The 16,544-nt window shown below is 43.5% G+C and overlaps 1 protein-coding gene across 1 annotated transcript in view; it reads right to left on the bottom strand.

The window, feature by feature from the left end:
• The window catches only part of sept12 (septin 12), a 155,970-nt gene extending 140,983 nt beyond the window's left edge, over positions 1-14,987 (bottom strand). The window contains exon 1 of the mRNA XM_041864378.2: positions 14,654-14,987. Within this exon, the coding sequence (XP_041720312.2) occupies positions 14,654-14,708 (55 nt within the window). The 5' untranslated portion in view covers positions 14,709-14,987. The remainder of the gene's footprint in view (positions 1-14,653) is intronic.
• Positions 14,988-16,544: the final 1,557 nt, after the last annotated feature.

Genomic DNA, 16,544 nt, shown 5'->3' with positions numbered 1-16,544 from the left:
ATGCATTCTGTTCCCTACTCACCCCTTCCCTGGAATAGTATAAAGTAATCCTTCATCCCCCACCCCCCATAAAAAAAAAAAAAAAGGTGGTTGTCCCACTGGCTATCATAAGTTGAATGCACCAATTTGTAAGTCGCTCTGGATAAGAGTGTCTGCTAAATGGCGTAAATGTAAATGTAATGTCCTCTGATAAACTCGGACTAATTAATGAATTTTCAATACATTTAGTTGATTTCCTACTAAGTTCAATACATTTAGTTGATTCCCTACTAAGTTCAATACATTTACTTGATTTCCTACTAAGGTCAATACATTTACTTGATTTCCTTCAATACATTTTTGAATATTGTTGAATTCCATTTCATTGTCTGGATTCCGTGATTCCGTCCGCATTCACAGTATCGTGGATTTTATAGGGTCCTACATCCAACAGTAAAAATGCTTTCATCTGAAAGGAGCTACCAGTTACGTTCATCTCCAGAGGGCTTTGCAGCTCGCCTAGGACAGAAAAACTATGTGAAACACTGCATCATCCACTGAGAGCATCTGGGTTGCCAGACCACTGAGTGAGAAGGGAGGTCCAGATAACAATGAAGGAAAGCAGATTCCCATTTGGGAAATAATTCCTGGTGAGGAAAAACAGAATGGCAGCTGGCACGCAGTCTAGAGAGAATCTCACAAAGAGTTTCTGACATGTAAGGTTACCTAGTGTGTGTATGTGTGTGTGGCAGCAGTTTGTAACCCCTCTTTAGTGGGAGACATCAGCACCAGGTCATCTGCATACAGCAGACACTTGATTTCAGTGTTGTGTAGGGTGAGACCAGGTGCTGCCGATTCTTCTAATGTTTTTGCCAATTCATTAATGTAGATGTTAAATAGTCTCTCTCTCTCTCTCTCTCTCTCTCTCTCTCTGTCTCCGTCTCTCTCTCTCTGCCTCTCTCGCTCTCTGTCTCTCTCTCTCTCTCTCTCTCTCTCTCTCTCTCTCTCTCTCTCTCTCTCTCTCTCTCTCTCTCTCTCTCTCTCTCTGCCTCTCTCTCATCTCTCTCTCTCTCTCTCTCTCTCTCTCTCTCTCTGTCTCTCTCTCTCTGTCTCTCTCTCTCTCTCTCTCTCTCTCTCTCTCTCTCTCTCTCTCTCTCTCTCTCTCACAGGTCTTGGGGGTTGTAAGTGGTAGAGGAAGCGTACTATCATCCAGACCCATCCATGGTTGGCCAGCGTCTCAAGGCAGTCTGGTGGGACTGTCTGGTTTTAACAACTCTCCCCCTGACTGTCCCCCTCACCCTGACCCTCTGTCTATCACCCTGACCCTATGTCTATCCACCTCACCCCTTTCCTCTCCTTCCATTTCTTCCTACTCACCCCCTTTCCTCTCCTTCCATCTCTCCCTACTCACCCCCTTTCCTCTCCTTCCATCTCTCCCTACTTACCCCCTTTCCTCTCCTCCCATCTCTCCCTACTCACCCCTTTCCCTCCCTACTCCCCCTCCCTTCCTCACTCCCCTGAACCTGTCTGGTTAAAGTGAGAAGGCCAGACAAGACTCAGATGTTTAATTATAGTTAGATGTGACATGATGTGTTGGGATGAATACATGCTTCCTCCAGGGCACCAGACCTGCTAAGAGAGCGCTGTCCCGTGGACATGCAGGCACAGAGGCACGTGTCTGGGCTTGTCCCGACACCAACTCCCCCTCTCCCCCAACATTCCATGAAGGTATAGTCTCTGAAGACCCCAATCCTATTACCAGCACACACAAACACTGACACACACACACACATAAACCCATGCTGACACGTGCGAACACACTCAGTTACACACACACACACACACACACACACACACACACACACACACACACACGTGTGTCATTCTGTCTACCTCTGTCTACCTGTAAACGTCCCCTTCTCTCACCAGGGCACACCTGGAAGTGAAATTCCGAGCGGCCATTTGCAATGCCGTAACGCTGGAAAAAAGAGTCCGGACATACTGGCAGGGGCACGCTCGCACACACACGCACGCACGCACGCACGCACGCACGCACACACACACACACACACACACACACACACACACACACACACACACACACACACACACACACACACACACACACACACACACACACTTAAAGAGCACCTTGGTTGTGAATGGAACGCTTACATCACTCTGCCTCTAATGAAAAGATAGAGTCCCTGAGGGATATAATGGCAGACCTTCTTATTATCACAGAAGGGCTTTTAGCAACAGATCTAAGATCAGATTGTCCAACACTCTAACCATTAGGGCAGTGGTTCTTAATCTGTGTCCAAGGGACCCAAAGGGGTGCACATTTTGTTTTGGCCTTAGCACTACACACCTGATTCCACTAATTGAAGCTTGATGATGAGTTGATCATTGGAATCTGGTGTGTCGTGCTAAGAGATGAATAAATATCTGATCTCAATCATTTGTTCCTTGATTCCTTGCGTCTTCTTCTCACCTCCTTGTCATTGGACCTTGGACCTCCTTGTCCAATATGGTTGAGAAGGAGGTGAGGAGAGAGGATGTGAAGGAATACACATTGAGATAGAACCCCCGTATCACTAGGTAGCGTTCCATAGTTTAGAAAATGAATCCTCCCTCCGCCTAAAGTCATCGCTGATGCGCTATGACTGCTTTGATGTGATGATATCTGTGCAGTGGAACAGTGGCTTTTGACCTACACACTCCAGTTAGATCAGTGATTACTTCAAGGAAGGGAGTTAAGAAGGAATCGTTTGTGAAGTATTGGAAGGAGGCCTTTCTTCTCAGACTTACTGGAAGTACTTTTCCCCTTCTGTCATGCCGTTCTAGAGTGTGTTTTTTGAGTGTGTGTTTGTGTGTGTTTTCAAAGAGTGTGTATACAGTGTTTAGTGTTTTTTTTCAGGGTCATTATTTATCCGCTACATGTCTGAGCACTGGGTACGGTTCACTGATGTCCTGCCAAATTCCGCTCTTTAATGGATGAACAACTTGGCAGCGCCGCGCAGTGCCTGTTAGGGTGTGTGTGTGTGTGTGTGTGTGTGTGTGTACGTGGTTGTGTGTGTGTGTGTACCTGTCTGCCACTGTGTTAACCGGCATTGCTGAGGAGCAGGTCAAAAGTGAAGAACCAAACGCCGGGGTGCATGCGTGTCTGCATGCGTGTGTGAGTCTGTGTGAGATTAGCGTTTTGGGGTGAGACAGGAAGGAAAAGGTCATTGGACAAGGTCATCTCAGGCCTCTTCACACACACACACACACACACACACACTGCCCCTCTTTACCTTCCCCTCTCACCCTACTCATAAACCCTCTCTTCCCCCCTTACCCTCCTCATAACCCCTCTCTCCCCCTCTCACCCTCCTCATAACCCCTCTATCCCCCTCTCACCCTCCTCATAACCCCTCTCTTCCCCTCTCACCCTCCTCATAACCCCTCTCTTCCCCTCTCACCCTCCTCATAAACCCTCTCTTCCCCTCTCCCCCTCCTCATAACCCCTCTCTCCCCCTCTCCCTCTCCTCATAACCCCTCTCTCCCCCTCTCACCCTCCTCATAACCCCTCTCTTCCCCTCTCACCCTCCTCATAACCCCTCTCTTCCCCTCTCCCCCTCCTCACCTGCATTCCAGCCAGCATGAATGCAGCAGGCCTCAGCAGCTGGATAGCTAGTGTGTGTTGTCTCAATAAGATACCCTGGCTCTGTGTGGTTTGGTACAATGTGTGTGTGTGTGTGTGTGTGTGTGTGTGTGTGTGTGTGTGTGTGTGTGTGTGTGTGTGTGTGTGTGTGTGTGTGTGTGTGTGTTTGTGCGTGCTGTGATCACCAGGGGTCTTGGAGTCTACTAAAGTTTAGTACCAGGAAGTGACTGGCATTGCCCTGACAAACCTTAACCCCCTGACCCCTCTTAATCCCGCCCACCAGTAGCTACAGGTGTAGAATCAGATTACCCGCCCACCTCCACCCAGCCAGCTTCCCTTTACCCAGCTTCAACTGGGAGCCTATTCCCTTCACAGTTCACTACTTATCTCTTTGGGTTCAGGTTGACCCTAACAACAGGTCTAAGATCAGGTTACCTCCTTGTCTACTCTCATCCATCCTATGGCTTTTATACAATGGTCAATACATTGGTTGCTCTCTCTTTTGCAATCAGTGCAAATACCTGAACACAGTCTTTCCCAGACGCACACACATTGATAACACCACGGGCACACACACAGGCACACACACAGACACACACACACACACACACATAGATAACCCCACATAGATAACCCCACACACCACCCTAGTTCCTTGTAGAGTCGTGAGATTAAAGGGGAATGGAAACACTTTACAGTTACAGTTAGCTTCCATTCTAAATCCTAGTGGTTCCATTCCCCTTTAATGTCCTTCAGGAAGGGGAGGAACTGAAAGCTGCTGTTGTGGAACCTTCTACTAGCAACGTGAATGCCCCGCCCACCTGAGGGTCTGTCTTTTTCAGCCATCAATTTCCTGTGTTTGAGGGGTGCAAAATCCACTTGTCACTTAAATCTCGCTGGATTGATTCTACTATTCTATTCATTTTACTCAGGGTCTCTTTCCCACTCTTGCTTGTGACATTTGTTTTTTCCTGTTAATGTAACTACCGCAGAAACGTTTGAAATAACCTGTCGAACACACTCCAGTAATGGCTGAAATGGGCTCAATGGAATACATTGTCTTAACGTTGCATCTATAAGAACGTTAACGCTTCGTCAGGGATTTAACGCAGCATCTATAAGAACGCTAACGCTTTGTCAGGGATTTAACCCATCATCTATAAGAACACTAACGCTTCGTCAGGGATTGAACACAGCATCTCTTCAGGGATTTAACGCACCATCTCATCAGGGATTTAACAAACCATCTCGTTAGGAATTTAACGCACCATCTCGTCAGGAATTTAACGCACCATCTCGTCAGGGATTTAACGCACCATCTCGTTAGGAATTTAACGCACCATCTCATCAGGGATTTAACGCAGCATCTCGTCAGGGATTTAACACACCATCTCGTTAGGAATTTAACGCACCATCTCATCAGGGATTTAACGCACCATCTCGTCAGGGATTTAACGCAGCATCTCGTCAGGGATTTAACGCAGCATCTCGTCAGGGATTTAACGCACGATCTCGTCAGGGATTTAACGCACCATCTCCTCAGGGATTTAACGCAGCATTTCGTCAGGGATTTAACGCACCATCTCGTCAGGGATTTAATGCACCATCTCATCAGGGATTTAACGCACCATCTCATCAGGGATTTAACGCACCATCTCGTCAGGGATTTAACGCACCATCTCATCAGGGATTTAACACAGCATCTCGTCAGGGATTTAACGCACCATCTCAACAGGGATTTAACGCACCATCTCGTCAGGGATTTAACACACCATCTCGTCAGGGATTTAACGCACCATCTCGTCAGGGATTTAACACACCATCTCGTCAGGGATTTAACGCACCATCTCATCAGGGATTTAACGCACCATCTCGTCAGGGATTTAACGCACCATCTCGTCAGGGATTTAATGCACCATCTCGACACTTAGTTCAAAATAAAAAAAATAAAGATGGGTGTTCATTTTTTTGTGCAATTGAAAAAGGTTATGATTTAATACTAGGGTTGGGCGGTTTCCAGATTTTCATTACGTCATACCGTTTCAGTACCATAATGGGGTATACTGTATTACCGGAAGTGCACACAAGGGGAGCTATTTAGGCACCAGGGATCTTAATCCAGGAGGGGATTGAATGTCTCTGCTGTAACCAAGAAGCTTGATCTTGACATCTAGCTACTTAGCTAGAAAGTTAGCAAACCAAATGCATAGCTGGAGCCCTGAGCTGGATATAATTGATTTAACACATCTTAGATTTCTTAGAAATACCCCGGTATACGGTATAAATGGTATATCGCCCAAGCCTATTTAATACAGTTGAAATTTTGACAAATGAGATGCACTGAAATGAAAGCAACTTCCAAAACTGAACACTGGGATTATGGTGATATTACTGTATGGGATTATGGTGATATTACTGTATGGGATGATGGTGATATTACTGTATGGGATTATGGTGATATTACTGTATGGGATTATGGTGATATTACTGTATGGGATTATGGTGATATTACTGTATGGGATTATGGTGATATTACTGTATGGGATTATGGTGATATTACTGTATGGGATTATGGTGATATTACTGTATGGGATTATGGTGATATTACCGTATGGGATTATGGTGATATTACCGTATGGGATTATGGTGATATTACCGTATGGGATTATGGTGATATTACTGTATGGGATTATGGTGATATTACTGTATGGGATTATGGTGATATTACCGTATGGGATTATGGTGATATTACTGTATGGGATTATGGTGATATTACCGTATGACTGATCTGGAAAACAATGTAAAGTATGTATAGAGGTGTGATCTAGAGCCAAGCGTTTTGATGTTAAATCGCGTGGTTTTCCTGCTATTGACACACTTGTTGAATTATGCAAGGGAAAGTGACAAAACAATATTAATTAGGCAATCTAGACAGGTAAGTGCAGGTAAGTGCAGGTATGCCTAGACTGAGCAAGTTTTTGGTGGTTGCTGTCCTTTTCCACCGCTTTATATTAATGTATTCATGTATGCAAATACACCCTTCAGAAAGTATTCATATCCCTTGACTTATTTCACATTTTGTTGTGTTAAACCCTGTGTTACAGCCTAAATTCGAAATGGATTAAATATATTTTTTTCTCATCCATCTATACACAATACTCCATAATGCAAATGTATTGAAAATGAAATACAGAAATATCTCATTTACATACGTAAGTATTCACACCCCTTGAGTCAATACTTTGTAGAAGCACCTCTGGCAGCGATTACAGCTGTGAGTCTTTCTGGGTAAGTCTCTGAGAGCTTTCCACACCTGGATTGTGCAACATTTACCCATTATTATTTTCTGTCAAATTGGTTGTTGATCATTGCTAGACAACCATTTTCAGGTCTTGCAATAGCTTTTCAAGAATATTTAAGTCAGAACTGTAACTCAACCACTCAGTAACATTCACTGTCTTCTTGGTAAGCAACTGCAGTGTAGATTTGGCCTTGTGTTTTAGGTTATTGTCCTGCTGAAAGATGAATTCATCTCCCAGTGTCTGGTGGAAAGCAGACTGAACCAGGTTTTCCCTCAAGGATTTTGCCTGTGCATAGCTCCATTCCGTTTCTTTTTTATCTTGAAAACCTCCCCAGTCTTTAACGATTACAAACATACCCATAACATGATGCAGCCACCACTATGCTTGAAAATATGGAGAGTGGTACTCAGTAATGTGTTGTGTTGGATTTGCCCCAAACATAACACTTTGTATTCAGGACAAAAAGTAAATTGCTTTGCCACCTTTCTTGCAGTTTTACTTTAGTGCCCCGTTGTGAACAGGATGCATGTTTTGGAATATTTTTATTCTGTACAGGTTTCCTTCTTTACACTCGGTCAATCAGGTCAGTATTGTGGAGTAACTACAATGTTGTTGATCCATACTCAGTTTTCTCCTATCACAGCCATTAAACTCTTTTAAAGTCACCATTGGCTTCATGGTTAAATCCCTGAGCAGATTCCTTCCTCTCCGGCAATTGAGTTAGGAATGTGACTGGATGTATTGATAAACCATCCAAAGTGTAATTAATAACTATATTATTCAATGTCTGCTTATTTTTTTACCCATCTACCAATAGGTGCCCTTCTTTGCGAGGCATTGGAAAACCCTGGTCTTTGTGGTTGAATCTGTGTTTGAAATTCACTGCTTGACTGAGGGATCTTATAGATAATTGTATGCGTGGGGTACAGAGACGAGGTAGTCATAAAAAAATCATGTTAAACACTATTATTGCACACAGAGTGAGTCCATGCAACTTATTTTGTGACTTGTTAAGCACATTTTTACTCCTGAACTTATTTAGGCTTGCCATAACAAAGGGGTTGAATACTTATTGACTCAAGACATTTCAGCTTTTCGTTTTTAATAAATCCATAAAAATGTGACATTATGGGGTATTATTTGTAGGCCAGTGACAAAAATATCTCAATTGAATCCATTTTGAATTCAGGCTGTAACACAATGTTGAAAAGGTCAAGGGGTGTGAATACTTTCAGAAGGTACTGTATACATTATATGCAAATGAGGCACATATAATATTCTTTATTTTATCACAAAGCGTAAAAACAATACCTGATATACTAAGAAAATGTATATGAGTGGATTATAAGAAGAAAAAAAGGTTACATTAAAAAAAAAATTTGAATACCTGAATTTCCACCAAAATGCCTGAACTCCATTCATTATTTGTCCATGCCAGTACAATGTTTTATGTGCTATAATTCCATCAATATCTGCTGGATTTTTTAAAAATTGTCCAACATTGTCCAACTACTGCATTTATTAGAATCGTTTTTTTTAAACCTTCGAACAATCTTGATGAATGTTGCTACTTTTACTCTGAGTCACATGTTTCGCCCTGCCTGGGGACATAAATGTGATTGAACAGGTCACTAATTGGGCACAAGACAGAACAGGACATTGATCCTTTCAGAACACTCAGCCACAGCAGTCAGCGCCACAATGGCTCCCTGTCAACAAATTGAATTTGAGGCTGTCGCATCTCATCTGATGCTGTATACCTAGTTATAGTCCTGGCTGGCGCTCAACATGTCACACCACACAGAGGTGAAAGAATGTGTGTTTGCAATGGTTCTGAAAGAGATAGTTGAGTTGAAGACAGAGCTTGTTGTATCTCTCCATTCAAATAAACATGGCCACCAAAGAGGCAAAGTGAAGCGATCTGAAACATGGATAAGAGAAGACCAGAGGATTTGGCCTCAGGAGAGAGATAGAGAGTGTGTGTGTGTGTGTGTGTGTGTGTGTGTGTGTGTGTGTGTGTGTATATGCGTGCATGCGTGCCTGTGTTCTGAGTCTGTGAGCTCATCAAAGAGATGAGTCCCCAGCAGTAGAGACAGATGTAGCCTTGTGTGTTGTTGTAACTAAGGGGGGTAGCCTAGCCTAGCTTAGCCAGGTCTTCTACCCAACCCCCGACCTGTTTACTCTTTAGCTATTAGCATTACGCTAGCAGAGGTTAACATTGGCTAGCAATCTTAATCAGCAAACCTCATTAGGTTTAGCCTGGCTATGCTTATTAGGGTTAGGAAGAAGGACTGTCATCTATCAATTAAGGAATAGCAGGGTCAACTGTCTTGGTTGACCCCAGAAACTGATCTAAGGCCAGTTTTACATCTCACCTCCTATTGATTCATGTAGGATATAGGGAGGGTTGTCTGATACTAGACCTGTGCTGTACCAACTACATTTTACATTTTAGTCATTTAGCAGACGCTCTACCTGGACCAAAGGAATTAGAGGGTTTTAGTTAAAGGGATACTTGGGGATGTTGGCAGTGAAGCCCTTTATCAACTTCCCCAGAGTCAGATGAACTCGTAGATACTATTTTTATGTCTCTGTGTGTCCAGTATGAAGGAAGTTAGATGTAGTTAATGTAAGATGTAATGCTAACTAGCATTCCCCCAATAGCTGGAAGCGCAATACCTCTAACTTCCTTCATACCAGACACACAGACATAAAAAAGCTCACACACGTACACACACTACAACACACACACACACACAGTACAACACACACACACTACAACGCACACACACACACAGTACAACACACACACACTACAACACACACACACACACACACAGTACACACACACACACTACAACACACACACACACACACAGTACACACACACACACTACAACACACACACACACACACAGTACAACACACACACACTACAACACACACACACACACACACAGTACACACACACACTACAACACACACACACACACACACACTACAACACACACACAAACACACAGTACACACACACACTACAACACACACACACACACAGTACAACACACACAAACTACAACACACACACACACACACACAGTACACACACACACTACAACACACACACACACACACTACAACACACACACACACACACACTACAACACACACGCATACTGTTCATATACACACACACAGTTGCAAACTGTCCTGCCAGCTCAGCCTAACCCAGAGGAAACAGGGGAGTGCTGTTCCACTGTGACACTGTTGTTAAAGGTGAGACACAATGCTACACACACAGGGACACTAATGTAATAACAGTCTGTGTCACAGGCCAGCCAGAGGCTAAGCTAATTGGTTTAGCGCCTCAAATCAACACCTGTCTAAACTAAGCCCAGGAATGAAGAGAGCGAGAGAGAGATGCCAATCAAGCCCTTAAATTGAAATGAGGGCTCTTCTCTCTCTCTCTCTCTCTCTCTCTCTCTCTCTCTCTCTCTCTCTCTCTCTCTCTCTCTCTCTCTCTCTCTCTCTCTCTCTTTCATCTCTCTATCCTCTCTCTCTTCTCTCTCTCTCTGTCTCTCTCTCTCTCTCTCTCTCTCACTCTCTCTCTTCTCTCTCTCTCTCTGTCTCTCTCTCTCGCTCTCTCTCTCATCTCTCTATCCTCTCTCTCTCTCTATCTCACTCTCTCTCTCTCTCTCTCTCTCTCACACTCTCTCTCTCTCTCTCTCTCTCTCTCTCTCTCTCTCTCTCGCTCTACTCTCTCTCTATCCTCTCTCTCTCTTTCTCTCTCTATCCTCTCTCTCTCTCTCTCTCTCTCTCCTTCTCCCTCTCTCTATCCTCTCTCTCTCTCTTTCTCTCCTCCCATGTCTCTCCCTCCCCTGTCTCTCCCTCCCATGTCTCCCCCTCCCCTGTCTCTCCCTCCTCTCCCCTGAGCTGACACACCCACACATTAAACTACCATACTGTCATCTCTCATTAAACTACCATACTGTCATCTCTCATTAAACTACCATACTGTCATCTCTCATTAAACTACCATACTGTCATCTCTCATTAAACTACCATACTGTCATCTCTCATTAAACTACCATACTGTCATCTCTAGGACGTGTATCCCTTTTCAGTTACTTTATGTTCCACAATCTACCGCTATGAGAACAGGCTAAAGGACCTTCTGACAGTCAGGAGAAAAGCACAAGGATTTATGAAACACAAGACGTGTTCCTCACTGCCACTCACCCAGTTATACCAAAAGTTAAACCGAAGATATAGCCTACCAAAAGTTAGATTGAAAGTTAAACCGAAGATATAGCCTACCAAACGTTAGACTGAAAGTTAAACCGACAATATAGCCTACCAAAAACTAGACTAAACGTTAAACCGAAGATATAGCCTACCAAATGTTATACCAAAATACTTGTCATAACCAACATTTCAATAGGCTCTCTCAATGCCTGCTGTGTTCCAGCCAACGCACAGGAGAACATGACATGGGCTAGTTACAGCGTCACTGAAATGATGAATGCATAAAAGTCCTGCACATTGCTACTGAGAAACAGACAAGAGCCTCCATAGAGCAGATCTGAATCTTCTGATCGTGGTCTCAGCAACAACAAGTTCCGATGACTTTAATTGACATCTAGATATCTACTAGAGGCTTATACGTTATATAAATCAATCCTTCGATGTGCATTAACCCACTAACACAACTACAGAGTGGACACATACAGTTGAAGTCGGAAGTTTATATAGGTTGGTGTCATTAAAACACATTTTTTTCAACCACTCCACAAATTTCTTGTTAACAAACTATAGTTTTGGCAAGTCGGTTAGGACATCTGCTTTGTGCATGACACAAGTAATTTTTCCAACAATTGTTTACAGACAGATTATTTCACTTATAATTCACTGTATCACAATTCCAGTGGGTCAGAAGTTTACATACACTAAGTTGACTGTGCCTTTAAACAGCTTGGAAAATTCCAGAAAATGATGGCATGGCTTTAGAAGCTTCTGATAGGCTAATTGACATAATTTGAGTCGATTGGTGGTGTACCTGTGGATGTATTTCAAGGCCTACTCAGTGCCTCTTTGCTTGACATCATGGGAAAATCAAAAGAAATCACACAAGTCTGGTTCATCCTTGGGAGCAATTTCCAAACGCCTGAAGGTACCACGTTCATCTGTACAAACAATAGTATGCAAGTATAAACACCATGGGACCACGCAGCCGTCATACCGCTCAGGAAGGAGACACGTTCTGTCTCCTAGAGATGAACGTACTTTGGTGCGAAAAGTGCAAATCAATCCCAGAACAACAGCAAAGGACCTTGTGAAGATACTGGAGCAAACCGGTACAAAAGTATCTATATCCACAGTAAAACGAGTCCTATATCGACATAACCTGAAAGGCCACTCAGTAAGGAAGAAGCAACTGCTCCAAAACCGCCATAAAAAAGCCAGACTACGGTTTGCAACTGCACATGGGGACAAAGATGGTACTTTTTGGAGAAATGTCCTCTGGTCTGATGAAACAAAAATAGAACTGTTTGGCCATAATGACCATCGTTATGTTTGGAGGAAAAAGGGAGAGCTTGCATGCCAAAGAAAAGGAAAATTATGTGGATATATTGAAGCAACATCTCAAGACGTCAGTCAGGAAGTTAAAGCTTGGTCGCAAATGGGCAATGACCCCAAGCATACTTCCAAAGTTGTGGCAAAATGTCTTAAGGACAACAAAGTCAAGGTATTGGAGTGGCCATCACAAAGCCCTGACCTCAATCCTATAGAACATTTTGTGGGCAGAACTGAAAAAGCGTGTGCGAGCAAGGAGGCCTACAAACCTGACTCAGTTACACCAGCTCTGTCAGGAGGAATGGGCCAAAATTCACCCAACTTATTGTGGGAAGCTTGTGGAAGGCTACCCGAAACGTTTGACCCAAGTTAAACAATTTAAAGACAATGCTACGAAATACTAATTGAGTGTATGTAAACTTCTGACCCACTGGGAATGTGATGAAAGAAATAAAAGCTGAAATAAATGATTTTCTCTACTATTATTCTGACATTTCACATTCTTAAAATAAAGTGGTGATCCTAACTGACCTAAGACAGGGAATTTTTACTAGGATTAAATGTCAGGAATTGTGAAAAACTGAGTTTAAATGTATTTGGCTAAGGTGTATGTAAACTTCCGACTTCAACTGTAAGTGGCCATGCGGGGGTGTGCTGTGCGTGCATATTTGTGCCATGAACGCGCTCTCTCTCTCTCTCTCTCTCTCTCTCTCTCTCTCTCTCTCTCTCTCTCTCTCTCTCTCTCTCTCTCTCTCTCTGTGTGTGCGCGCTGTGCCAGAGAGGAGCCAAGAGCGCAGACCTATCACAGCGGTGCCTTGTTGATCAGGAGGTAAAGTATAGCGCTCTCTGCTCTCTGCGCTCCTGCCGTGTCATTACCGCCGCCGGTCCTCTAAACTAAGTGTGTTGGGGAGTAGTGAACTACATGTAGTTAAACTAGTGATTGAACTACATTTTGCTGTAGCTTGGTGGTATTTGAACTAAATTCTAATCTAGGGAGTGTTTTCAGTAGTTAATACATGTTTTGCCATGCAGCGGTGTAGCTAACTACTGAAACTACACAGTACTTTTTTTTTGCAAAAATAAAATATAATGCTGGTGAAGTAGGCAAGAATGTACTTTATTTTTCTGCATCAGACCTGCCTAATTACATTTACATTTACATTTTAGTCATTTAGCAGACGCTCTTATCCAGAGCGACTTACAGTTAGTGAATACATATTTTTTTATATATACTGGCCCCCCGTGGGAATTGAACCCACAACCCTGGCGTTGCAAACGCCATGCTCTATCAACTGAGCTACATCCCTGCCGGCCATTCCCTCCCCTACCCTGGACGACGCTGGGCCAATTGTGCGCCACCCATGAGTCTCCTGGTCGCGGCCGGCTGCGACAGAGCCTGGATTCGAACCAGGATCTCTAGTGGCACAAGCGCCACTCAGGAGATTGGCGCAGATAATTCTCACTTGAAACATCGTTTTTGTGTTTAATAGGCTAAATTATACATTCTGTTAACATATGATTCCAAAGTTATCTGTTCTGTTCTTGCAATTTGTAGTCTATGACATTTCAATTGTACATATAATAATGTTTTACTAAGTAGTCGGGGGCCAGTATGAAAAAGTGTATGCACTCACTAACTGTAAGTCGCTCTGGATAAGAGCGTCTGCTAAATGACAAAAATGTAAATGTAAAATGTAGTGAACTAGGTTTTCAAAGTAAAGTAAACTATTTTTTTCTTATGGGTAGCTTTAGTGTAGCTTAATTTCTTCCACTGTGAAGTAATTGGTAGCTTGGTAAACTATTTTCAGAGTAGCTTCCCTGACACTGCTGGGTTTACATAACCCGGCTCTATACCTGCTGGGACTCTCTGTACCGTCTGATTATTACACACTAATCATACACTACAATGACTCTAACTCTGGCGGAGGAAGGAAAAAATATGAGAAAACTGCATTTCCTTTCTATGACGCTCTCCCAAAGCCAAAGCACGTTGCCCCCTAAAATGCAGGGAAAAAATCAGAGTGCTTTGGAAATAGCCTAACGAGTTAACAACAATGCATCCCATTCACTTCAAACGATGCTTATGTTGATTTAGCTGATTTATGTTTCTAACTTTTATTAGTCTAAGTGGGACAGACAGAGAGGCGCTTACCTTCGAAGTCTGATAAAATGCCCTCCAGATGGTCGTTGACGGAGATATGGGACATTCTGACTGTGCGTCCTTATAAACTCTTCCGGAGTTCACTGCAGCTCGATATAACGAGGTTTAAAAAAAAGTGTATATTCAAATAAAAACGTTATTCCTTCCAAAGAAAATCCACTCGCATAACAGAGAAAAAAAGTATGCATCCACTGTATTGGAATATAACTCCGCGGGTCTTGCAAAGTTTCTGCAACAACCAAAAAGTCGCGTTTTTTTTTCTAAATTCGCCTCACATCGGATAGCGAGCGCACTACTGGTTGCTTCAGCATATGCCTCCTGCCTTCGTCCGTCGTTCGTTCTGTCTGTCTGTGTCAGGAGAGGGCTTGAGCGGGTCTCCGGCGATGCGCCTCCCCTCTGGTCTCCCTTGCGAGTGGAGCCCTGCCCCCTGCAGCCTGCCCTACCCTTGATGGAGGGATGGATACAGGGAGAGGGAGAAGAGGGGCGGACCTCCTTGCTTCACGGTGCCGCTAGACATTGTAGGCAACACCTGGAATTGGGAGTCAGTAAAATGTCTCGCCCTGGCTGCCTTCATTCACTTTCCCGGACCGGTGACTATGTTCTAGTGATGCGTAGGTTGACTCATAACCCGCAGTCCCCACGGTTATATCCACGGTTATATCCGTGGGGAGAGCGGGTTTTGGGTCATTCAATATTGTGTGGATGAACGGCGGGTGGGTGGTGGGCGGTTTGAATAAAGAGAAAACAATACCTTAAAAAAAATCCATAAATGTATCATTCTTGTGAAATTTTAATTTATAGGCTACATTGAGGTTTTCTTTCATTATTTTAGGCTATCTGGCATTACTGCATAAGCCTACACTTTAGGGCCTAACTGTACACGACACGCGCCAAATAGCTTACATGCCAACCCCCAAATGCTTTTGGGAACGGGCAGAAATAGTTTAAGCTCGATCCACGGAGGTAAAAAGGACAATGTTGGAGTCTAAATCAAGAAGAGAAAAGCTGAGAAATGGAGAGTCGAAAATAAAGAGAAGGGAGGGCCAGAAAAGTAATGTTTTGGAAAGATTTGGTGAAGTGGTAAAAGAGGATGATAACAGTCAGTGTTATGTGTGATGATTGTGAGGCGCTATAGAATTTCGCTAAATCACAAGACAGGGACTTCAAATAGGCATATTGCACGTCAAGGGAACTTTAGCCTACTGTTCAGATGGGTTAAATGGAAACTGAAATCTGACAGTCTCAGAGTGGGTCTCACTCTCGTTGATGATGCGCGTTTGATTTAGGGTGTGTTTGTAAATTCACTCTGGATTGCCAGAGTGCGCTCGTAAATTCAGAGCGTTGTCAGATTCTCCATTCGTAAATTCAGAGCGTTTCAGTCTCGGAGCATTCAGAGCGCACACTGGACGCTCTGGCCGAGGAGTAGGGTTGATCCGAGAGTTCTGACCTCATAATGGCAGTCAAGCACCCAAGCTAAATGCCTAAATGGTGCGTTCGTAAATTCACTCTAGCTATCTACTCTGATTTCAGAACACTCTCCTCTGAGGGTGCCAGAGTGCAGAAAACTGATGAATTTACGAACATGCAACATGAGTTGAATATGACTGGTGTCAGTAAACATCAGGCAAAAAAAAACATAATAATTTCCAGCATCACAGTTACAGTCACTAACTCTCTAGATAACATGTAAACAGCCTAACCAGCTCTTCTAGGGCAAATAAAATGGTTGGAGTGAGGTATTCTCTCATTTCTGTCTAGAAGTAGCTAGCACGCTAGCCAATTTTGGGTGTGTTTGTAAATTGTGTCAGAGTTCGCTCTGGGTCATTCGTGAATTCAGAGCTTTGTCCGATTGTCCGTTTGTAAATTCAGAGCGTTTTGTAGG

The sequence above is a fragment of the Coregonus clupeaformis genome, chromosome 35 (assembly GCF_020615455.1).
Source record: "Coregonus clupeaformis isolate EN_2021a chromosome 35, ASM2061545v1, whole genome shotgun sequence".
Lineage (NCBI taxonomy): Eukaryota > Metazoa > Chordata > Actinopteri > Salmoniformes > Salmonidae > Coregonus > Coregonus clupeaformis.
The sequence above is the reverse complement of the archived record's forward strand: the minus strand, read 5'-3'. Positions and strand labels throughout refer to the sequence as shown.